Source organism: Haliotis asinina, chromosome 2 (assembly GCF_037392515.1).
Source record: "Haliotis asinina isolate JCU_RB_2024 chromosome 2, JCU_Hal_asi_v2, whole genome shotgun sequence".
Taxonomy (NCBI): domain Eukaryota; kingdom Metazoa; phylum Mollusca; class Gastropoda; order Lepetellida; family Haliotidae; genus Haliotis; species Haliotis asinina.
The window spans coordinates 61,827,297-61,853,719 of NC_090281.1; the positions used below are offsets into that span (position 1 = coordinate 61,827,297).

At 40.4% G+C, this 26,423-nt stretch overlaps 1 protein-coding gene across 1 annotated transcript in view; it reads left to right on the forward strand.

Moving 5' to 3' along the window:
- The window catches only part of LOC137274075 (E3 ubiquitin-protein ligase HERC2-like), a 127,993-nt gene that overhangs the window by 28,146 nt on the left and 73,424 nt on the right, over positions 1 to 26,423 (forward strand). Inside the window, exon 3 of the mRNA XM_067807064.1 lies at positions 7,924 to 8,041. Within this exon, the coding sequence (XP_067663165.1) occupies positions 7,924 to 8,041 (118 nt within the window). The remainder of the gene's footprint in view (positions 1 to 7,923; positions 8,042 to 26,423) is intronic.

A 26,423-nucleotide genomic window follows, 5' to 3' on the forward strand; every position in this document is an offset into this window, starting at 1 on the left:
GGAAGCGCTTCAGTTAGTACCGCGGAGCGCACCGTCTCGTGGACAAGAGACGATAGGCCGTCTCGCGTACACGTTACGTCTCGGACTGGTAAACAGTGTTAAAGTCAACTTACCATTGATCTGACTAGTTGTTGTACGACTTGATAGTAAACAGTGTTAAAGTCAACTTACCATTGATCTGACTAGCTGTTGTATGACTTGATAGTAAACAGTGTTAAAGTCTACTGTACCATTGATCTGACTAGCTGTTGTATGACTTGATAGTAAACAGTGTTAAAGTCTACTGTACCATTGATCTGACTAGCTGTTGTATGACTTGATAGTAAACAGCATTAATGTCAACTCCCACTAAATCTAAGTCTGGAGAGTGGCATTTCGTGGACTGTCTGCTGGAGGAGAGGGAGGGTGGTACGTCTTGGGGGTATTGACAGATATGCCATTCATGTGCAGTCTTGGTGTTCACCGATGCAGGGGAAACGTTAGTGGGGCTAAAAACAGGCTTGACGCATGTCTGGTTTGTAGGGGTACCTTTCACATACAGGAGAGGTCCTTCCCTAAATGTTAGACGGTATAAAGTGTACTGTTCGCAACTAGCAAGGTTGTTTCTTCCACGGTGATGCTTGTGTTGGATTAATTTTGATTCAGCTAAGCAGAATCGAGAATGTCTTGTAAGCATTTGTTTGGTTGATTGAATTAGTGAGTTTAGTTTTACTCCATGTTCAGCTATATTCCAGCAGGATGTTGATGATCTGTCAATGATCAAGTCTGAACCAGAGGTTATGAACAGTATGAGCATCGACCAATAGCATTGGGATATGATGACTTGTCAACCAGTCAGCGAGTCTGATCGTCCAAACCCATTGCCTCTTACAACAAGCATGGACTGATGAAGATGTCCATAGGTACATTAGTTTGATGGTAATGATAAAACAGTGAACTTGATAATGCTTTAAAAGTTTGATGATTATGATACATTGTAAAAGTTGAAAAATATTTACATGATGATGATGATGATGATGATGATGATGATGATGATGATGATGATGGTAGTGGTGGTGGTGGTGGTGGTGATTTTGATGTTGTTGACAATTGCTGCAATATCTACCACAGCTGATACTGTGAACTATAGTATAGACTATAGGTAATGATGCTTTATAATAACCACCCAGTGAAGGTCTTGAGTAGAATGGGTCTTTAGCATTCTATGCTTACCATAAAAGGCGACTGTGCTTATTGTAAGAGATGACTAAAGGGATCGGGTGGTCAGGCATGCTGACTTGGTTGATACATCACTTAACAAGTTGCAGATCGATGCTCATGTTGTTTATCACTAGATTGTCTGGTTATTTACAGACTGCCGCCATATAGCTGGAATATTGTGGAGTGCATCCTAACACTAAACTCAATCACTCACTCACTATGATAACAACCTAGAGTAGATGTGTGACCATTTGTAGTCTTCAGAGTCACTGCTGACATATCCATAGCTTTAGCAGAACTGAGGTGTCTTGTGTTATGTTTCGCGTATTGTTGCCAGAACAGTTTTTACCAAAGTTAAAAGCCTTAGTTGGTGGCTCATCACAGCGCCATGAACTTCCATGGCAACATGTTTTCTTACCATAGACAGAGATTTTTTCTGTTGTGAAACCAGAGTTTTTAGGTCAGGTTTGCAGGAAGTAATCAACAGTTGATGAGATTTTCAGTAAAATGTTATTGTGTGATTTCAATTGTGAGGGAAAGAGGAAGGCAAAAATATAGTTTGTAAATCAGGATGTAGCATTGTTAAGACAAATATATAGATTTGCAAATATCGTCTCGTCAAACTCTTCCCCTTGTATTAAGATGTTATTTATACAGGATTATGATTGTATTCTGAAGTCTAGTAGTAGTAGTAAATACAGTGTCTGCCACAAGAGTGGAATGTTACATGTTTGAACCCTGGCCTCGTACCAAAAGACAGACAGATGGTACTTGTCATCCTGCATGGCATTAGGCAGTTGAAACCACAGGGGTTAGAATCACTGTCAGAACAATAATTTAAAAAAATATATAAATCTACACTTTTACAATCATTGATTAACATAATTTTCACATTTGAACAACATTTTGAAAAATTCTGTTCCTACTGTCATAGCATTAAAACTACAAGAGTGACACTCCCAGTGCAAAACACCTGACTGAAAACCACCTTACACTCTCTGAAAGGGGTAACCAAACAACACTGTGTCTGAAAGTGAAAGAGGTGTCAATGTTACACTGTCTGAAAGGGGTAACCATGCTACAACATGTCTTAAAGTGAAAGAGGTGTCAAAGTTACACTGTGTGAGTGAAAGGGGTAACCATACTACACAGTGTCTGACAGTTAAAGAGGTCAAAGTTACCCTGTGTGAGTGAAAGGGGCATCCATAATACACTGTGTCTGAAAGTGAAAGAGGTTGTGTCTATTACACTGCATAGTACATCAGTTTGCTAGCACTAAAAACCTGCAAAATCCAGAGTATTAATGAGACACGCTTTCATAAACATTGCCATTAAATAATCTCAAACATGACATTGAAGCCAAGATATGAGGTCTTTTGGAAGGAGTCAAATGATGGCAAAAGAGTCCTTGCTGAGTTTTATCCTTTGTCTGCCATGACTTCACAGATAAAATTAAAGAATATGCTTACATCATTTTCCAAATGTTCTTATTTAATCAGCTCTCATAGTTCAGTTCTTGTGGATTTTCAACAAAGTGCCAGATATCTGTGATATCAGCGTGATCAAGGACCTGCTTTACATGCATCGAACAGACATGAAATGAATAAAATTTTAATTTGTACCATTCAATAATCTCACTTAAGTAATCTCCAGAAAGAACCTCCTATAAAAAGCGTATATATTGATTTAGTGTCACATTATCCCAAACCTGCTCGTAATGTCAGCCTGTTTTTTGTGTTAGCTCAGGCAAGATTTACAGGCTTGCTGTATTATTACTGATTTCAGCGTAAAAATAGAAGAACTGATATTGGTTTCTACAGGAGCTTCTGCAGCATATGAACGTTCAGATTCTTAAATCTTATCAGATAAACCTAATGTAAAATGACTTTAAATGGAAAGTAATTATGTGGGAGTACACTGGGCTGGTTCCCCCACCGAGCCAAGTCTTCTATAGCCTGGCAGTTACTAATGTGAATGGCATCAGTCAACATGTGTTTGGGTGACTTTTGGCCTCTGGTTAAATCAGTCCAATACTCCCCAGCTGTTATAAGCAGGGGAAAGTTACCCTGTAGTATTCATCTCACATCTGTAGTGAGTGAGCTGAGCTTCTGCCTACTTTGATGTGGAGGATGTGTCTGGAGATCGCTGTGTAGGAACAGCAGAAGATGATGCAAATGTTTTGACAGGATTTCATAAAGTGATTCTTCTGGAGAATTTATCAGTGCAGGTGTCATTGTTTAACATAGCTTCTGTGGTGTAGTTGAGAATTGTGCAGCTCTTGTAGACTAGACATCTCTAGTCTAGTGGGTGGAGTATTTACCTGGAGAGCAGGTCAGGGGTTTAATCCCTGGCTCCATATTACCGACGGATGTTAAAAGATGGCATCTATTGTTAATTGGCACTTGTGGCATTAAGAGATTAAATCAAGACCTGGTTGGATCAGAGTCTGTATGCCGTAGCTGCATGAAGTATCCGTGTTAAAGTGTGGCATTCTATCTCAGCAGGCTTACAGTATATAAAAGGTTCCGAGTTGTAAAAGCAGGCACACACATACATACACACATACACTCACGCATGCGCTTCCTGACCCAAAAACATTTGTTGCTTTATTGACTATTGTAACAATGCTTATCATACAAATATTGTAGTGTTATGAGCACTTTGTTTGTTGGGACCCTGAATTAAGATAGTTCTGTTAGTGCCAATATATCGAAGGTGACATTAAGTCATTACCTCAGCTTGCCAGGCCCTTTTCTTGGTAGTTCTTATAAATAACAAGAAGATTACAGCATGTTAAGGTTTTTTATGCACATGCCAGTCACTTGATCATCAGATCTGATTCCACCATTTGCAACCACTTCATATGGATGGAATATTGCTGAGCGTGCATTAAACAGTCAACAAATGACAGGTAACAGTTATGATCATAGCTATATGTACATTTCCCACCTGCATCTCAAATCACATTCAGTCTACAGGCTAGAGAGCTAGGTTTAGAATGCCAGTATGTTAAGAATAGCACAATAATATTGGGTTATTGTCTGGAGCATTTTGGCACAGATACCAGATGGAATATAAAGTGATGGATTAATAGACACAGCAGAGCGGATATAACCACTGAAATGACGTTGTCTGCCAGCGCCATTGCCGTCACATCTGCAGATGCCTTGTAGAGTCTGGAAAACATTGTGTCTGTAACATGATGCCAAATAATGGCTCCTTGTTGACAGAATCTCCTGTTGCTGACAAGGGACTAGGATAAAGTGTTTCATGGCAGTATTTGGCTTGAGGCACAAGAAGCTGTTGTGATTGGGGACATCCGCCAAGAGGAGTAGACAGGCATGCAAGCATGCTGAATTGACAACACATGTCTTGTAGATTGTTGGTGTTGCTATGTTAATTGATTCGTTAGATAATAATAGGTTCCCTTGTTCCTGTTGTTGCGAATTGTTGTTAATGAGTATGTAAGGAATGAGCCATCAGGGAACAATTGGTGCTGCAAGTTGTTGTGCAAAGTGATGTACCTTTCTGGTTCCAGGATCTCTTGATGGACTAGAATTACAGCTTGATATGATTATGACTGTTTCTCTGAATGTACTACTGAGTATATGTCTGTGACCAGTGTCACTTGGGCTTCATGACTGAAATATCTGTCAGCATGTTCAAACTTAGCTGACTGATTGTCTATGTGCGTTGTAAGTACAGATTGATCAGACTGATTGAGGAGAACAATGTAACTTCAGCAGCTTAGCATACATTCATCATCAGTGTGGACAAAATAATCATTAATATGAATCCAATAAAGTTTTCTAATCTGTCATCTTCAGTGTGCCATTTCAATATTTACTTGCCTTGACATGCAAGCAAAGCACTGTTGATTAATGTTGAAAAATTATTATTTATTAAGGGGCCAGGTTATAACTGATCATCAGTAACCCATGCTTGCCATAAGAGGCGACTAACATGATCGGGTGCTCAGGCTTGCTGACTTGGTTGACAAATGTCATTGTATACCAAGTGTGCAGATGGATACTCATGCTATTGATCACTGGATTGTCAAGTCAGTATTGTTAGCATAAGTTCTTTTACAGACTGCTGGCATATAACTCAAATATTGCTGAAAGTGACTTTAACAACCAACCAACAAAACCAAATAAGAAAAGAATTGACTGGATGTTTACCCTTTACGTCGGTAAACTACTGAACATGCTAGCTCCACTTCTTCCCAAGGTTCCCTAGAGAAAGTAGCTCAGTCCTCGAAAAACATGCAATGTGCAGATAGTGTACAAAGTCTTCACGTCATCAACGCTTAATGACTTGATCTTTTTATGCATCACCATCATCTGTGCCACAGATAGAAAATAAAACCAATTTCAACACAACATTCATCGTCCCTGTAGAGATTCTCCCTAATTCCAAACGTGCCGACCATTCTGGTCTCTCCGCAACCCATTCTCTGCTAATTGCTAGATATAAACAAATGGAAGGGAATTTTGAAACGCCTGCAGTATATTTAGACTGTTAAATGCATGCAAGATACAGCGGGGATTGTTGTGTGCATTTGTGAGAAAGGTGGCACTTGTTTGCGTAAACGAAAGCTCACTATGTTCCTGCAGTGTTGCAGTTACATAAACACTGCAGGAAAGACTGGACGTAAGACTGATAGCCGGGACATTCAACTGACTGTTCCTCTCAACTTTATCTTGATACATAATAAATGGAGGAAAACAAATTAAGTTTATGTGAAGGTATATTTTGTGATTCAATGATAATGTTATTAAGAGCTTTATCGAACATGTATCTATACACTGGGTTTTATGCTTTGATGTAAAATTAGCACTACCATTCATTACCCCAGTTTTTTTTTGTATCTTCTAGCTTCAGTTGGCATCTTATTCAATGAATTCATTGTTGACACATGTGGATTCCAGATTAAAATAGACCCACCAGCACCTCATGGTTGTCAGACTCAACTGACGTGGGACTAAGGTAGCCCAAAGATGATGGGTTTTGTCTCTGGTGGTAGACTTGAAAATGATGAAATCTTTTTGAGTGGAAAGGCTGATTTGTGTGATTCACAACCAGCCATCTTACAGTACAGTCTTTGTGTTCTGGAATAATGGAGTCATCTCCAGTATAAAAATGTTTTCACAGGGATTCAATAACGTTGATAAGACCTTTTAATCAACCCAACCCTTTCTCAAGCGTAAACCCCTCTAACACAGAAGTCAGAGAAACCATATAAACACATCTATTTTTGCCGTGGTAATTTGTGAAGCAGGCAGTGGTAATCCCTATGTATTACTGGGGAATAGCAGTGATATTACCCTGATTGCCACAATTATGTATATACATGCTGTGTGGGGAACCACTGACGTTACTGCCCGCCTTCCTTCTGTCTGTCAGAGGCAGATGCCCCCCATGTCTCCCTGAGTGACTGCTGCTTGTGGTGGCAGTAGTATTTTAGTGAAATTCTTTTATTCTTTCCATTTTGTTTATTTTCTAGGCAACAGAAATGATTGGAATGTATTGGAATAATTAAATCCCTCTAAAAGGAGAGAAGTGTTTTAGACATTAAGTAGAAACTTAGCTGCCGACATCATGAGATGTTCCACAATATATACTTGTTCCTGGGGGTATTAATTGACAGATATCTTCGGTGCTGCAATTTACTGTATGTAGTTGCTTCCCTTGACCATATCAGTATCCTATGAATGTGGATTTGCATCCTGCTTCACCCAGATCATGTTCTAGGTTTGTCCTACCAAATGCCCACATAACTTCCGACCTTGTTCAATGTGCCGTTTCATATTTCTATTCGTGGATTCCATTCTTGTAGTTTCTACCCTGTTGTTATTGGCTTACTTCCTTCTGTCTATCAGAGACAGTTGCTTCTCCATGTCTCCCTGAGTGACTACTGCCAAAGTGTCAGCAGTATTACAACCTCACATAAACATAGGAATGTGTGGTTTATTTCTGTGGAATGGGTGAAGAACACAAAGGATAGTTGGTTGGCATTGAATAAAGTAATCATGTGGTAGACATTCCCTCTAGATTATGGTTGCCTTTTTTCTGTGGGTACCATGGAGACATACAGAAATTTGGAAATGAAATTTTACACTAAGCCATAGCTATCCCTAGTGGTATTCCTGTGTAGACAAGTGATTCTCTCCCCTTGCCTTGACATCCCTGCATGATTGTTTGAACAATGTCATTATATTTCCATATGGGCCATGTAATGCTTTTTAGAGGATTAACCAGTAATCACGATGAAGCAACTGTGAAAGTTTTTTTTTGTGGATGTTTGAATTTGATTCTTCATGTGTTTGAATCTATATGAAAGATGTTTGATTTTGTGTGAATGTGGTTTGTTTTGAGGATGAAGCCACTTTCAAAAAGGTACAATGTGTTCTTGATCCTTTATGGCCCATCAGTCTAGGGTGCAGCTGTGTGGAGTTGCTCATCATCCAGGATTCAACCCTGTCAAGAAATGAATCCTTTATTATAATACTATGCCACTGTTCTTACTTTTCAACTTTCACCGTCTTTTCACTGGCTTGCAGGGTCCATACTCAAACTCACCTGCAGAACTGCTGCAATAAAGTTGTTATATTGCTCAGAATTTTGACAAAACATTTGCTTACTTCTCAACAATCTTTAGTCTGAAGACATATGACATTATTCTTGCTATAATTTCAAATATGGTTCCTATTTCTTTTCCAGAGTGCTTTCAGTCGTGAAGGTCTGAGTCGCTTGTGGAACGAGCTGGTCAAAGATGGAGAAGTGGCTGTGCGTGGCAGCGACAGCCTCTACAACAGTGCAGGCGCCCTAGCCAAGAAAGGTAGGACAGTAAACTAAATCCTCTAAGGCCCATGGTAGAATTGTAAACTAACGCCTCTAAGACCCATGGTAGGACAGAAAGCTAACTCTTTTGAGACCCATGATAGGACAGAAAGATAACTCCTCTAAGACCCATGGTAGGAGAGAAAGATAACTCTTCTGAGACCATAGTAGGACAGAAAGATAACTCTTCTGAGCCCCATGGTAGGACAGAAAGCTAAGTCTTCTGAGCCACATGGTAGAACAGGAAGGTAACCCCTCTTAGACCCATGGTAGGACAGCAAGCTAACTCTTCTGAGCCACATGGTAGGACAGCAAGCTAACTCTTCTGAGCCACATGGTAGGACAGAAAGCTAACTCTTCTGAGCCACATGGTAGGACAGCAAGTTAACTCTTCTGAGCCACATGGTAGGACAGAAAGCTAACTCTTCTGAGCCACATGGTAGGACAGCAAGCTAACTCTTCTGAGCCACATGGTAGGACAGAAAGCTAACTCTTCTGAGCCACATGGTAGGACAGCAAGCTAACTCTTCTGAGCCACATGGTAGGACAGAAAGCTAACTCTTCTGAGCCACATGGTAGGACAGCAAGTTAACTCTTCTGAGCCACATGGTAGGACAGCAAGTTAACTCTTCTGAGCCACATGGTAGGACAGCAAGCTAACTCTTCTGAGACCCATGGTAGGACAGAAAGCTAACTCTTCTGAGCCACATGGTAGGACAGCAAGCTAACTCTTCTGAGCCACATGGTAGGACAGAAAGCTAACTCTTCTGAGCCACATGGTAGGACAGAAAGCTAACTCTTCTGAGCCACATGGTAGGACAGCAAGTTAACTCTTCTGAGCCACATGGTAGGACAGAAAGCTAACTCTTCTGAGCCACATGGTAGGACAGCAAGCTAACTCTTCTGAGCCACATGGTAGGACAGAAAGCTAACTCTTCTGAGCCACATGGTAGGACAGCAAGCTAACTCTTCTGAGCCACATGGTAGGACAGAAAGCTAACTCTTCTGAGCCACATGGTAGGACAGCAAGTTAACTCTTCTGAGCCACATGGTAGGACAGCAAGTTAACTCTTCTGAGCCACATGGTAGGACAGCAAGCTAACTCTTCTGAGACCCATGGTAGGACAGAAAGCTAACTCTTCTGAGCCACATGGTAGGACAGCAAGCTAACTCTTCTGAGCCACATGGTAGGACAGCAAGCTAACTCTTCTGAGCCACATGGTAGGACAGCAAGCTAACTCTTCTGAGACCCATGGTAGGACAGCAAGTTAACTCTTCTGAGCCACATGGTAGGACAGCAAGCTAACTCTTCTGAGCCACATGGTAGGACAGCAAGCTAACTCTTCTGAGCCACATGGTAGGACAGCAAGCTAACTCTTCTGAGACCCATGGTAGGACAGCAAGCTAACTCTTCTGAGCCACATGGTAGGACAGCAAGCTAACTCTTCTGAGACCCATGGTAGGACAGCAAGCTAACTCTTCTGAGCCACATGGTAGGACAGAAAGCTAACTCTTCTGAGCCACATGGTAGGACAGCAAGCTAACTCTTCTGAGCCACATGGTAGGACAGAAAGCTAACTCTTCTGAGCCACATGGTAGGACAGCAAGTTAACTCTTCTGAGGCCCGTGGAGTGAAAGAGACAATTAGCCAACCTGCACCCAAATGTTTGACTGGTCCACTTGACTTTGATATTCTTCCATATAATGTGAAGTTTTCAGCCATATTCATTGGCCAAGGAGAGGTCCTGTGTTCTTTGGCAGAAACACCTATCAACTCTGTTCATTACCATTACAATTATTATGATTCAATACTGGTTTGTAATAACCACACTTTGTGATATGCAACACCACAACATATGCACAAGTTGAAGTAGTTCTGTGGTAACACTGGTATACTGTCACAAGAACACCGAGGACACTTCCTTCAGTCTACGATTTTGACCTCAGTCCAAAGCCTGATTTGGATTCAAGGTAGCTGATAAATGTGATGTGGTGACACTCAGGCTTGCTAAAAGTGGAGCAGTGGGTAGACTTCACTTTTTAGACCCTGGTTTCAATTACCCACATGGGTATAATGTTTGAAGCTCACTCACTCACTCTTCTGAAAGTGATACTAACAGCAACAGTTATCATGTTTAACATTTCGAACATTGTTTTATTCACTCCATTTATTTAATGTCTAACCAAAGGATTTGGAGAACAACACTAATCTCGCTTAAAGAAAGGAATCAGTCCTGCTTCTTCCCAAAATTCAGGAGTTAATTTTTATAACCATAAAACTTTCCCACGAAATTGCGTAAGCATTTCATTTTTTGACTGGAAGGAGTGAAGAGGTTGTATTCTGGAAGTCATTGGAAGTTTACACATGGTGGAGGTTTCTCAACAACCTGGATAACCTTTGTTTGTCCGCTATAAAAAGTTCAGATGTCACTGTTTATTTTCATGGGTAAGACATTAGCTGTTGAGAGTGTTGCAGCTGTTAAGCCTGGGAGGATGTTCTTGCACTGGAAGCTGGAACGACTAGGACCGCATAGGTTAGGATTTGACTCATCGTGAAAGGTCTTGTCTTTGGCAAGAAGGGAGGCGATGTAATGTATTTTAGTGAATTCTTTGAACACAATGGCTGACATCAGAATAATCAGTTTGATTTGTTGTTTTTTAGCGCACACTTAGCAATTTTTCGACAATCTGGCGATATGTTGTTAAAGGTAGATGTTATATGTCAAATGGTGTCAGAGGTTTTGTCCATAATATTTAATTGTTTGATTGACATTCTAGAAGTTGGTGATTTTATATCTGAGGATATGGCTGTTTAAATAGTTAGATTTTTTTTAAAAAGGAATAAAAACATTAGATATTATAAAGAGATTAAGCTTTAAACATCATGAAATATTCCACTTCATGGGGTATTGATAGGCAGATATTTCAGGTGCTGCAATTTACTGTGCAGAATTGCCACCCTTGACCACATCAGGAACCTATGATTGTGGGTACTTTGATCATCATGTACAGATTACTAAGGTTCAGTTTTGTTTTCTGTTACTTTAACACATTTTTTTTCTGTGATGCTAAGTCTCAAAGTTTGAAGGACCCCCAAAATTATTTCAAGTTGCCCAATCAATATGATAACTAAATTAGGCAACACTGAGGGCTTCCTGACAACCATACATTTGGCAAAGTTCAACACATCAGTGTATGTGTGTCACTGCCATTGTGTTTTGTTCCCTAATGGTTTAAGCTGTCTGAATACAACGAAATAAGGGTAGTACCATGGTGTATCCTGCAACAGAACAAGGGTAACTACATAACAACATAACTACCTCAGACTATAAAGATGGATGCCAAGTAACTGTAGATGGTGAGATAGTACTGTTAGAATCAATCAGTAGTGTTGCTATGTGAGCTTTCCAGTGCAGTGCCAATGGCTGTTCATGATCTTCAAGTATGTCTTTGGAGAATGGCAGTCACTGACTGTGAAATTGATAGTAGTTGTGATTTGTTGTTTCTGTAGTATCTCGTCATGGTTTTCACGTCCCATATCTCTCTTGTTGATGAGTTCCAGGTTTCAGGATCTGGAAACTTCATTGTATTCTTGACTTCATATAGTTCATGGTACTGTTGGTAAGTATGAGAGGAAAATCAGTGTTTATGGGTTCAACATAACGTACATTCAAAAATGTTTCTTTGTACTTCTGTTTGTGTGAATTATTGTAATGCCTACAGTATATATATTTGTTTTTGAGAAGGCCATTCAGCCACCACTGTGAATGATTTTTGGTAGAGTGTCACTTTTGATTCCTTATGTGGCATTTAGAAGCTGGTATGATGGACAAGAACACTTGCTATAGATAGACAACTTCAACTAAAGATTTTCAAGGGAACAGTGTTAGGAACTACACCGAAATGTCACATCCACTGCGATGAAGAAGTAGTCTATCCATAAAAAGAGTTCCTTTTTGTCGTCTCCGATTATTGATTCTCAAATATGCAAATGTTTCTACATGTAAGCAAAATTGATTCAGGATTGTGTTTGGTGCCAAGTTATACAAGTAGTCTCCCATAAATGTCTGAATTTATCCAGTCTGACCTGATTCCGTCAATTACTGGTACAGTTATCTGCAAGTCAGTGTTTGGTTGTCAACGTGACAGTGCATACGGACAGAAAGGTAACTTAAAAAGTGTCTGCAGGAACTTCCTTTAGCTCTTGTTATAAACTATGACCTATGAACTTCAAAATATTGCAGATTACATAACTACAAAACACACACCCAATTAAGCACATGCACCAGTGTTTTTGGCCCAACCTCAAATACAAAAAAATAAGTGATCCATGTTTGCAGCCTAATGGAACTAATATGGCAGAAGAACATCACGATATTATCTAAATACAAATGTAGGAAGGTCTATTTTAGCCAAGGATATGTTTCTCCTGATAACACTTACGCACCTTTGGCAAGGAAATCCTCCATACGTGTTGAACACATTGCCAGATATGCCTGTCCCTCCCCTTGTCAATTCAACATGCTCGTCTGCTCCAGAGATCATGTTTATGTGTACCTATGGTTCATTACCATGTTCTGCTGCCACAGTGATTGAAACAATTCCTATCATGTGTTTGATTTGTTTATCTTCTGTTGACTGAAATGTACATGGGGAATTTTGTTTGACTTGCAACAAGATGTTTCTCTGATGACCTGGGAAATGGCTGAAGGGTGTAGTACCTTTCTTAATTATGATCACTGTTCCTAAATATAGTTATTTCTAAATGGACAATGACAGATCACATCAGTGGAACAAACTTGTTTTAGGCTCTAGCTCTTTAGAAATAGTTAAAGTACCAGGACTTTTGTGATAGTTACTACTTGTTGTAGTCTTGGGATTCCAGATCTTGTTGTCAGACTGGCATCATGAATGAAATGTTTATAAAGTGTTCATGTGTCATGTATGTACAGGAAGTGAAATTGAAATTTTAACCTTTCAGTTTAGAAATGTAGTCTTTTAGACACTACTGGTGTTCTAGAAATATCATCTTTCAGGTGCCGTTGGTGTTCTCGAAATACAGTGTATACTTTTTCAGGCACCATTAGAGTTCTGTAAGTGAAATTGTGTTCTAGAAATATAAATATTCGGGTGCGATCTGTATTATGAAAGAGAATTTATCAGGTGGCATTGGTCTGCTCAAAATGAAATTTTGTATACATTATTAATCAGGAAATAGAATCTTTCAGGTATCGTTTGTATTCAAGAAATAGGATCTGTCGATGTTGTAAGTATTTATTTGATCAAAATCATCTTTTCCTGTAGCCAAGTTCTATACATTGTCTTCTGTAACCTACTTCTGTATGTTATGGGGCCAGTCTAGTTCTGTATTGTATGTTGTGGCTTGCTCTGTTATGTAAGTTGCTGTTATCTGTTGTCTGACATCTGCTCCTTTTACACTTTCAAAACAAGCAAGATTTGACAGGTAACAGTTCAGTTCTTCATTAGAGCAGGAGCCAAGTTATACGTAGTTCCTCAAGATGGCAGCAGCTATCAAAGACCGATTATGAAGGGCTGGGTGGAGAAGTTGTGGTTATCTCTCCAGCACAGTGCAGGCTGCAATGGTCGACACATACTGATCCTGATAATACACATGAACTTAAGGAGCTGTTGTGTCATTTAAGATTAAGTTGACTTATAGAGTGTTGACTTTTATTTCTTTATCCTGATAGTGCCATATTTTCATGCAGATGCTCTTTTTCTCATTCTCAAGGAGTGATGAAAACAAGTTGTAAATACATTGTAAGTCCAGTAAAAACCACTATAATATCACAGAAACAGAATTGAAGTATCTAAAACTAAGTAGAACAACACAATATGAAAGTGGGCTGTAGATCGCCTGCAAGTGAAGGTACATCAACATACTTCAGACCCATTATCAGGCTTCACGTTTTATTATTTGCCAAAAGGAAAAAGTTCTGCCCATGAGTGTGATCTTTTAAAGGTTTTTGGATGGTAACACACAGAAATTGCCTGATAAGCCAATCAAATGCTTAGGAGACACATGCAGTGTATTGACTTTGATACAAATTGTGAATTTTTTTCTTCAGCAATGCAATAATTGTTTTTGATAGCAGGTAAGGCAGAGTAAGATTTCTACCTGTGTGTGCGTGTGTGTGCGTGCGTTCGTGCGTGCATGCGTGCGCGCACTTGCATGCATGAGTGCGTGCATGTGTCCTCATTGTTAAAATTATGTATAATCATAAAGTCACTTCCATGTACTGGAAGGTAAAGTAGTCGAAGGAGGTGTTCTTTAGTTTATCTCTTACCTGATACCTCGTACATACCTCCATGCTAGTCACAGAGAAAAGAAGGTTGTGCTAGGGATGACTAGCAATACCTGGCGCCACGTGTACTTGGGGTAAACTCCTGACACTAGCGCCAAGTAGTACTTAGATTACACCCTCTTGAATCACAAGTGTATAGGGCTGGTGAAGTGGAGGAGGTAGCAGACAGGTGCTTGTACTGATGGAACATGCTGTTGTCTGATAACCTGCTTCTATTTCTGTTGTCTTGGCTGAACGATATTCTGTATGACCTAGTCTTATAACATGGCTCAGTGACTTGGATTAATGTAACTTTGACCTAAACTCATTATAAACATGGCTCTGTTGATTGGCTGTTTACCTGGTTTCATAACATGGCTCCATGGTGAGACTCTGTGACCAGGTTTCATAACATGGCTCCATGGCCTGGCTGTGTGACCTGATTTCATAACATGGCTCCAGGCTGTGTGACCTAATTTCATAACATGGCTCCATGGTCTGGTTCTGTGACCTGATTTCATAACATGGCTCTATCGTCTAGCTGTGTGACCAAGTTTCATAACATGGTACCATTGCCTGGCTGTGTGAGCTGATTTTATTACATGGCTCCATAGCCAGACTCTTTTACCTGATTTCATAACAAGACTCCATTGAATGGCACTGTGACCTGATTTCATAACATAGCTCCATGGCCTGTCTCTGTGTGGCTCCATGGTCAAGCTGTGTGACCAGGTTTCATACTGTGGCTCCATGACATGGCTTTGTAACCTGATTACATAACCTGTGTCCCTGGCCTGGCTCTGTGACCTGATTTCATAACATGGCTCCATGTTCGGGCTGTGTGACCAGGTTTCGTAGCATGGTTCCATTGCCTGGCTGTGTGACCAGGTCTCATAACATGGCTCCATGACATGGCTTTATAACCTGATTACATAACCTGTGTCCCTGGCCTGGCTCTGTGACATGATTTCATAACATGGTCTGAGGCTTGTCTGTTTGACACAGTTTCATGACATGGCTCCATGGCCTGGCTGTTTGACGCAGGTATATAAAATGGCTTCATTGCCTATTTTCACAATTTGACACCATTGCTTGTTTCATAACATGGTTCCATGATCTAGTCTCATCACGTCGTAAAGTATTAATCACCCAGCTCTGACAACCTGAACTTAAGACAGAAAGTCACTGCTGTTACCAATAAAAATACAGTATAGTGTCAGAAAGATGACCAACACCAGGTTATAGCATGTATATAGTAAGAGGTAATCTGAAAACAATTTTTGTAGGATGAACATAAGACAGAAGGTCAAAAGACATATTACATTTGATTGTTATTTTGGGGATTGAGGGGTAGTTGTCTGGTTATTGTGTTTGCCTATCACCTTGAAGGCCTCATTTCGATTCCCCACATGGGCACCATGTTTGAATTGCATTCCTGCAGTACTCTGCCATGATATTAGAGGATTATTGCTAAAGTGGCTTAAAACCCAACTCATTCTCATTGTTATTTCGGAAGTTGCATGATCGGCCAAATTTCGTGTAATAATGGCTAATGCTGGACTCATGTTATTAGTTGGTCTGCCTGGTTGTATATAGAACATATGCATTTGCAGTTTTTTGGATGACAGGGTATCGTAGTTGAGTTCTGCATGCTGATATGGAGGTGATAAGCATAACTGCTTCCAAAACACTTCACATCTGCTGATTACTGAATCCTGCAGACTGCCATCTAGCACCCTTGGAGCATGTATGACTTCGCCAGCAGCACTAATTTCCATCCATTGATAGCAGTATTTGCATCTCTGATGTTTTCAGATGGCAGACGTCTGATGAGACTTCTTTACACATACGTCAACCTTGAAGATGATTTTGGGAAAAATGCTCAGTGGGAATTCTTGGTTAGACTCTGTCTGAGGTTCTCTGTAACTGATGTTGCTTGTAATAAGCTAGCAGGTCGATCACTTAGTCAAGTCAAACTTTTATGGATTTCAGACTTGTCATATATTCTAGATTTCTTATTACTAGGTTATCCCTTACAATCAATAATCAGTGCTGAGTAATCAGTCAAAAAATTTATTATTATTGTAAGTCCACCACAAAACACAATGTCAATATCACTTTGGAAATTAAACAGGCACTGGTTAATAATACCATTAAGACAATCAAGAATGCTTCCTGTTGAGTTGCTAGTTTCAGTTTTATGTGCAATATTCGTTTATGTCTTGTTTTAACGAATGTAACAAAAAGAAGCATGCTTTCATAAAGTTTAGTTGGATGTTTCAGTTTTTGTTAACAATGATTTGTCTCCCATGCCAGTTGATAATTGCTGATGCTAGAGAGATCAATGGACTGACCGATTATTCAGTCAGGCACACCAGCACTAGTTATTATTAGTTTAGTTAAGTTACACCACACTCACTCAAGACATGCTCTGTAGCTTTTCATGTCAATGAATTGAACAAATATTGTGGGCCTTTGGCATTATGTTATCTTGGCATGTTTACAGCTGTACAACCCTATCATGGTTAATCCTCTCTGTGTCACCTGAGCTGGCATTAGTTAAACTTGGTTGACTCCATATCGTTATGACATACAAGAGGCAACTCTGTGGATTGGATGGTCAGACTCAGGGACTTGGTTAACTCCGTGTCATTATGACATATAACAGTTAACTCTGTGGATTGGATGGTCAGACTCCGGGACTTGGTTGACTCCATTACGACATACAAGAGGCAACTCTGTGGAGTGGATGGTCAGACCCAGGGACTCGTTTGACTCCATGTCATTATGACATATGAGAGGCAACTCTATGGACTGGATGGTCAGATTCGGGACTTTGTTGGCTCCATGTTGTCATGATGGTTTACGATGGATTGATTGTAATCTCCTGTAACCACTTGCCAGCATTTGGTGACCAGGTGGAACAGGTGGCAGTGAGAAGGTTCTGTGACGTCATGATGAGGTGGATAATAATTCAGAACAGAAATCGCTAAATTTTCTCATCCACGCTTAAGTACTTACCACCTGTGGCTTTTGACAACAAACAAAGCAGACAGTTGTTTGAGAACACCGAATGGTGATACAAAGAACCACAATGCTAGGAAAGGTTTGTGAAGCTATGTCTGATCTGGTTGATGATCATACCAGAACCTGCTGCTAGATAACCTGTTGTGGCACTTCTGTGAAGAGGTTCTGATGCAGGTGCTTGCTCACAGCATGATCAGCCCAAACAACAACCTCATCACAATGCAGGCCGATCAGCTTTCCATGACCACATTACAAATGTTTTGGCAACAGAGGAGGAATCATTATGCTCCTTGCAGATATAGTGGGTGTACGATTCCTCACCATGGAACAGATTACCTACACATGCAGGTTAACTTGACATGGATAATGGAATGGCGTCATTTTGTCATGGTTGTCAAGACAAAAAGAGGGAATCTGACAGTATGCAGGAATGGACATTAACGAAGAAGGCCTACCAGTGCCTATTGTGATTGCATCCAGAAATACCACTCAAGATGTTTGAATTGTAGCACTGAAGGTGGCACCTTTAATATCAACAAAACCAGTTTAGGAAAGTAAGCTTATGTGAATCACAGTCAGTGCTCAACCCTCAACATGTTTCTTATGTGTCTGTATATTGCAAAGGATCTTAGGTCATTATTGGCTGTCCCAGTGTTGGCCTATGTGACTGACCTGTGAAGATCTGGGTTAGAATTGGTTTCCAGCAACCCACCTGGTTGTTCAGGAAGCTAGTGGGATTGGATGGTCAGCCTTGCTGACTTAGCTGACACATGTCACATATCCCAATTGTGTAGAATGATGCCTGTGCTGTTGAGCTCTGCGACTGCCACCAAATAGATACTGCAACAATCAAACCAGACCTATGTGCACTCACATCTATGGCTACTGTTCATACAGTCTGATGCTTTGGTCCAGAAACCCTTCCACAAAGTGATTTTAGCTATGTTAAAGTATGGGAATCGTTCTCGTCTTAGCTCTAAGATCACATTGTTAAACAATCCCTGGGCCCAGATCAGCTAGACAGTCAGCTGTAATGCAGCCTTTTCTCATGATGGCTGAATTCAGTGTATTTATTCAGTTCCTGGTATTCTCGGAATATTTTGCTTGCACCTAATGAGTGATGAAAAGTTTGCACCCATGTCTGACACCATCAACATTGATGCTTATTTTACATGCAGCCACATTGTGTAAAAAACAATTTATATTACTTGAGGGAATAAGAGATGATAGTTACCTAGCTACAGTCATGGATAATGGATCACAGATGGAAATACTGACTGAAATTATCCAAAGTGACTCAGTAAAAGATATGCTTGGTTTCATATCCTCTAGACTGGCCATTAAAGAGCAGAAAATAGATTGAAAAGATGGTGTACATGGGGGGTGTAATGGTTTGTGGGAAAAAAATAATTGATGTGCATATTATAGATATGCAGTTGGAGCCTGACACATTCTCCTGCTGATTTTGTAAAACAGCTGTGAAATAATGGAAATAGGGTTATTTATTATGTATAGGATAAATCATGATTCCGAGGTGTTGGTAGCAAATGTAAAACCGTGGAGGGAGGAAATCCCACTCGCCGAAGGTCTGAGGGATTTTCCCCACTCCAAGGGATTACATTCGCTACCCAAACCAGTTGGGTTACATTCGCTACCCAAACCAGTTGGGTTACATTCGCTACCCAAACCATTTGGGTTACATTCGCTACCCAAACCAGTTGGGTACATTCGCTACCCAAACCAGTTGGGTTACATTCGCTACCCAAACCAGTTGGGTTACATTCGCTACCCAAACCAGTTGGGTTACATTCGCTACCCAAACCAGTTGGGTTACATTTGCTACTAAAACCAGTTGGGTTACATTCACTACCCAAACCAGTTGGGTTACATTCGCTACCCAAACCAGTTGGGTTACATTCGCTACCCAAACCAGTTGGGTTACATTCGCTACCCAAACCAGTTGGGTTACATTCGCTACCCAAACCAGTTGGGTTACATTTGCTACGAAAACCAGTTGGGTTACATTCGCTACGAAAACCAGTTGGGTTACATTCGCTACCCAAACCAGTTGGGTTACATTCGCTACCCAAACCAGTTGGGTTACATTCGCTACCCAAACCAGTTGGGTTACATTTGCTACCCAAACCATTGATAGAACAGCCTGCAAATGAAGGAACAGCTGGTGCCAACTGTGATGTGACTGGCAACCAACACCTTCATCACACAAGCTCTGCATGCGCTACCCATGTCCTGCATGTGCATTGCCCGCAGTACCTGTCTTGAGAAGAACACATGGTTCATGATGACGAACAATCTCATTCTTCACAGCAATCCTTCGTAGCCAAGTAGATAAAACCACAAAGCTAGAGAGCAAAGGGTTGTGGGTTCAAAACCGGGAGTTGATTGGGAATTACATATCAGAATAAATACTGACCATTTCAAAACCTAGGTCATGAGATGGTCAAACTTTAACCTGATGTGAGGTTTCGAAAAATGTTCTTCAAAACCAGGGTTTAGAAATGATTGGTGCAAAGTCACGATAGAGGTCTACCCAATTCTGGAAGGAACTTACTAGATTAGATTTGATAAAGGTTTACAACTCCAGAATGAAAACAGCCTTCACTTGGTGTCACAATATCTCACTTTGAGAATTTGAAGACTCCTCATCAATTCTGAGTATTAATATTAACTTCATGATTTGAAGATGGGTTTTCCCCAAAGGGATAGACCCTTCCCCAAATTAGTTACATTTCTTCCTTTGTAGTTTGGATTTCTTCCATTCTTGGTTGGACTCTATCCATTGAAGGTTGGATTTCTTCCATCAATAGTTGGACTTCATCCATTGTAGGTAGGACTCCTTCCAGTCTTGGTTGGACTCTATCCATTGAAGGTTGGACTTCTACCGTTGGGCTAAGTCCTGAGGTTAGACTTCTCCCCTTATTGGTTGGACTCCTTCTGTTATTCTTTGGATTCCTTTCCGTATTGGTTGAATTCTTAGCTTCCAATTGTGGATTGGACTCCTACCATTGTTGTTTGAGATCCTCTCACAGTAGGTTGGACTCCCTACTATTGTTGGTTGAACTCCTCCCATTGTCGGTTGGACACTACCCATCATAGATTGGACATCTTCCATTAGTGCTTGTACTCCTCCCATCAGCCAGGCTGTATGCCACCAGATGGGATCAGTTCTACCATTCATCAGTGAGGTGAACACCACTGTCTGGTCTGTCCCTGAAGTATTATTGTTGTGTAGTCATTTCACCAACAGGTGGTGGCTTGTCAAGAGAGACAAGATGTATACAACTTGTACACACCCAGACACCATGATATAAACACTTGTATACAATATGTATACAGTGTATGCTGGTTTGTTTGGTTCGGGAATTGCAAACTGGAATGTAGTTTGAGAGTAATTACTAATTCATTTAAGGCTTGTGGGCATATTCAGTAAGTTCAGTTATTCCTCCATTTTGACCAAATTAGTAAATGTTCAAACCTGTTTCACAGTGAACTTTCTTTCCACGCCAAGTTGACGCTGTACATAGCTGGAATACTGTTAAAAATGGTCCTAAACCCAACTTACTCACTCTTTCAGTAGTACATGGTTGGGTTTATCTTAACTAATTAGGCCCGTGAAGGTCCAGGGTAGAATAGGCCTTCTCTGGCTTCAGCAACCCATGCTTACCATAAAAAGCGACTATTCTTGTCGTAAGAGGCGACTAATGGGATTGGGCGGTCAGACACACTGCTTTGGTTAACATGTCATTGGTTCCCAATTGCACAGATAGATGCCCATGCTGTTGAACATTCGATTGTCTGGTCCAGACTCGATTATTTACAGACCAGTGCCATATAGCTGAAATATTACTGAGTGCAGTGTAAAACTTAACTCACTCACTGTATAGCTTATTCAGATGGTGTAATTTGGGCTGTAATCTTTTAGGTTTACTCACCAAAGGTATTCTTTGAAATATACTGAACAGCAAAAGAAATACAACTCAGGCTTTTTCTCAAGTTGTATAATAGAAGAAATAAGACATGAATGCTAACTTGTATTAGATTATATTTTTTAAAATCTTGCGTTTCTTTTGCTGCTCAGTATATATATACCACAAGCCATTACCAGAGATTCTTACAAGCGAACCTTATTAGGTTTACAGAAATATTGGTAGGCAGCAGCTTTGAACTTCAGTCAACTTTTTATGATGAACGAGGGTATAGCAAAATGAAGAATGTAACGAACTGTTCATTTTTTCTGAATGTTTTTGTTGAAATTCATATATTGAAACATGTTTATAACAAACAGAAATTTGTAGTCTCTTTGCATTCTTTATTACCATGGTTTATTGCAGTGTTTGAAGTAGTAGATGCCTCCCTTCTTAATTTACAGTTCCTGTGGCACTTTATTTGGTTTCTTGCTCTTAGCCATCAACATGCGACTGTTTTAAACAGCAGTGCATTGCTCACATACAGTTTCTGCTGCTTTTATCAATCATGACAGTTTAAATAGATGATATCTGATACTTTAAACTCAGGCAGAGGATGGTATACTGCTCCATCTGTTCCCATGTACAGGGATTAAAGAGGACAGTGTGTCATCTCTTCTATTTTGTGTTTACTTCCATGTTGTCACCTTGTAGGACTTTTACCATCTACTCCTTAGAATTGCGGGCGCAAATTTTCAGGAAACTACATTACCATACCAACACTGAGACCTAAAACTTATACTTGGAACAAAAACTGTTATTGATTATGGATATTTTTAAGATAAATTTGTGTGAACACATTTCATATTTCACATGTAAATACATTTCATTATCCCTTTATTTTCACTAATCTTTTTGTGTGGTATGTCTTGTGACTTTGTCAATAATGGGATTAGAAAGCTGCTAATGTTTAGGTAAAATCTGGCTCAATTTGTTACTTAGCATTTTCAATATTTCCCACTTAATTTAAACACAGTGGTTCAGGTTGGGTACCCAAGTGTTTATCAGTGACTTCATGGATGTGTCGTGAAGCTTAGGTTTATTTACAAACAAATGAATCTATGATAAAGTTATTAGGCATGATGAGGTTGTAGGTCTAGATCTGAAACAACATCTTTGATGTAGCTGTCATTAATTAAGTAATCAGTCTTAGACCATATAGATAAATTCACTTATATGAATACTTTGATTCACAGCAAAATATTCACTTATTTTCAGAGAACTGATAAACCCATTCACCCAACTGAGATCTATGTTATGTCATTAATATGCGGTTATGACGATAGTCTCATGTGTTAGCCATGAATCTGTAGCCTCAATGCTACTTGGCACAAGACCACTCATCATCTGATAACATAGATAATGCTTGACAGGATTTCCACTTCAGGTACAACTAGTAATTAAGTGATATATGTTTACAAGTGAGTTATTGTTGGGGCTTTAGACATAATTGGGCTTGGCAGACATGTTATCAAGTTGAGGTGAATTGTATGGCTGTAGATAATGGCTGCTGGCACAATGTGAAAATAATCTGTATGAACCTGAATATAACTTGATAGTTTATTATGTCAGGAGATATGATAAGAGATGTTACCCAGTACATCAAACAGGCTTCAGTGAATTTTGTGTAGGTATCATTCTGAATGAACTGTGCCAGTAGGCTAACTTCGTGGTTAAAGTTCTTGGGTTTGATTCCCCACATGGACACAATGAGTGAAGCCCATTCCTGGTGTCACCAGCCATGATGTTGCGTTTGTCTTAGTATCCAAGTTTAAGTTGATCAGTGCTCATGATGTCAATCACTGGATTGTCTGGTGTGACTTGATTGCTTGTGAGATGCTGTCAAATGGATGGAATATTCATAAACTTGCCAAAATTATTGCCAGTAAATTTATTTGATTATCAATTTATTGGACTAAAATGATTGAGAATAGAACTTAGATACAACAGAGAAAAAGGTCATCATAAGGCGAGGGGCACCTGAAGCATTGCAGTTGTGTGCTGACATGGCACAAGGCTCTTCTTGTATAGAGCTGTTGTATAAACAGAACACATGATTTTATCATAACTTTACAGCTGATGCTTTGAAAGACCTTTGATCGGTGAATAAACATGGTGTGTTCTGTAACTTTTTGCCATTCCATCTTCAGGAATCTTTATCAGTGAATCTCATAATTATGTTCGGCCAATCATGAAATCTTTGCAACAGTGTGCAGAACTACAGTTAACTTTGATTATCTTAAATTCAAAGGGATAAGTAATTTTATTTGTTCTCATTGTAGTTCATTACATGCATTTTAACTAAATAAACCAAGATAAAAGTCAGTTTTTTGTATCCATCACTTCGTTATGATCATATTTGCGATAACAGTAGTTGACTGTACTTCTATTTGTAAACAGTACAAGCCACAGAACTGATGTTTCTCCCTCCCTACCAACTACAATCACTTGGATCCCTGTGTTGTACAAGTATATGTAATCTGACAAAAACCATAAGCTTGTGTCATACTCACACCACACACATTGTACTAGGAGGGAAGGAGCCTTGTGTTCAGCATCACATGCAAGCTCAGCATCCACACGACTACAGCACAGTCTGTGATGGGTAGTGAAGTTATGACAACGAAATCCCTCATTGACAGGTTTGTGTTCAACATTCAGGAGCCTTAATGTAACAATTTACGCTCAGGCCATTCTTCAAGTGTTTCTTTTAATAAGCTGCTACATTTTTAGTTGTGGTGCTACTCATGTCTAAAGACCATATCACTCATTTCAGCTGGAAAGGCGTTCAGAATGTTGGCAAGTGTTCATATTTGCATAGTGAATAACTATTCATAGTATGTTGAGGTTGTGAGCACTGCACTGCGGGCAGGTAGTACTCCAGCACCACCTGTGAATGAAAGTATCTCGGTCTGGCAGCAGTGGTCTGGCAGCAGCAACGTTTTGATACATTGCACCAACGTCCCTGCGTCATTCTGTGTCGTAAACAACAAGTACAGCAATGGTTTAGGACCAAATGCAGAGACATGTTATGGGGATGGTAAAAACAGTTCAGTAATTTGAGACTCTGTGTGTTACGTTTGTAAGATGATCCTCCTGGTCTGTTCGAGAATCACACATCATTAGTCCAGAGCTGAAAGTGTTACACTTCTGTGGCTCAACAATGACAACATTGTCAGACCTGCCTGGAACATGCAGAGTTTGCTGATCATGACTTGACATATCGCCAAGATGGAGCCATCCAGTTGTAGGGTTGGTATTCTCACCACCTGACAACGAGACATGTCTTGCGTCTGCACAAGTAACTGCAACTTATCTGAAGCATGTTTACATATTTGTCTGGGATTTTGTTTTAACGATTTTATCCATCATTGAAGTTTGTTTTCTTTTTGTATCATTTGACTTGCTTTGAATACTTCACTGTTTGAACAACAAAAATGTACTTTGCTGGCAGGAGATGTGTTCATTTGCCATGGATATGATGGGTGGTCCATGGGTGCTTTAGTCACTGTAGTGTAGTCACTGTAGTCACTGGGTGGTCCACTGTTTGCTGTAGCCACTGTTATGAGTTGTGGTGGGTGGTCCACTGGGTGCTGTAGCCACTGTTATGAGTTGTGATGGGTGGTCCACTAGGTGTTGTAGCTACTATGATGAGTTGTGATGGGTGGTCCACTGGGTGCTGTAGCTGCTGTGATGAGTTGTGATGGGTGGTCCACTGGGTGCTGTAGCACTGCTTAAGCCATTGTAGTGAGTGGTCCACTATTTGCTGTAGCTACTATGCTGAGTTGTGATGGGTGGTCTACTAGGTGCTGTAGCTACTATGATGAGTTGTGATGGGTGGTCCACTGGGTGCTGTAGCTGCTGTGATGAGTTGTGATGGGTGGTCCACTGGGTGCTGTAGCACTGCTTAAGCCATTGTAGTAAGTGGTCCACTAGGTGCTGTAGCTACCATGATGAGTTGTGATGGGTGGTCTACTAGGTGCTGTAGCTACTATGATGAGTTGTCATGCGTGGTCCACTGTGTGTTGTAGCCACTGTGATGAGCTGTGATGGGTGGTCCACTGGGTGCTGTAGCTACTATGATGAGTTGTGATGGGTGGTCCACTGGGTGCTGTAGCCACTATAATGAGTTGTGATGGGTGGTCCACTGGGTGCTGTAGCACTGCTTTAGCCATTGTAGTAAGTGGTCCACTATTTGCTGTAGCTACTATGCTGAGTTGTGATGGGTGGTCCACTAGGTGCTGTAGCTACCATGATGAGTTGTGATGGGTGGTCCACTGGGTGCTGTAGCTGCTGTGATGAGTTGTGATGGGTGGTCCACTGGGTGCTGTAGCACTGCTTAAGCCATTGTAGTAAGTGGTCCACTAGGTGCTGTAGCTACCATGATGAGTTGTGATGGGTGGTCTACTAGGTGCTGTAGCTACTATGATGAGTTGTCATGCGTGGTCCACTGTGTGTTGTAGCCACTGTGATGAGCTGTGATAGGTGGGCCACTGTGTGCTGAGCCAGTGTAGGGTATACTGGATTTCTGCTTCTGATATGAATGTGAGCACAGCAACTATTGTAAGCTTATGTTAAAGAATGAGAGTTGAAAATGCAGCTATCTTTAATGGAACCCATTTCACAAAGCTATGACTGCTGTACCTCCTATACTGTAACATAGACTTGCGACAGTCGTAACACTTACGTAGCTTTGTGAAACAGGCCCGTGGGTTGTAGAAATGCCTAATGGCTAGGTTATGTCTTTGTCATTTTTCTGAAGCATCTTCTCAGGAGAGATTCATAGCTTGCCTGGGTTTCATTAACATCTCAGTTGTCTGCTTCACATAGGCTGTAAGGTATTCACTGATAAGACATTAATGAAAAGCAGATGCAGCCATTTTGTCCTATAAGCAGTGTCTAATTCTGAGGCAATCGTGTTGTGTCTTTACTAAGGTGGGAATTGATAAATAAAAGCCTGGTTCTGGGTTGTCAATACCTGTAAGCCTTGTTATCTAAAAGCTATTTCTGTGGTGGGCTGTGAGTTTATGAATAGTGAGTCTGAGATTTATGTCAAGTACAA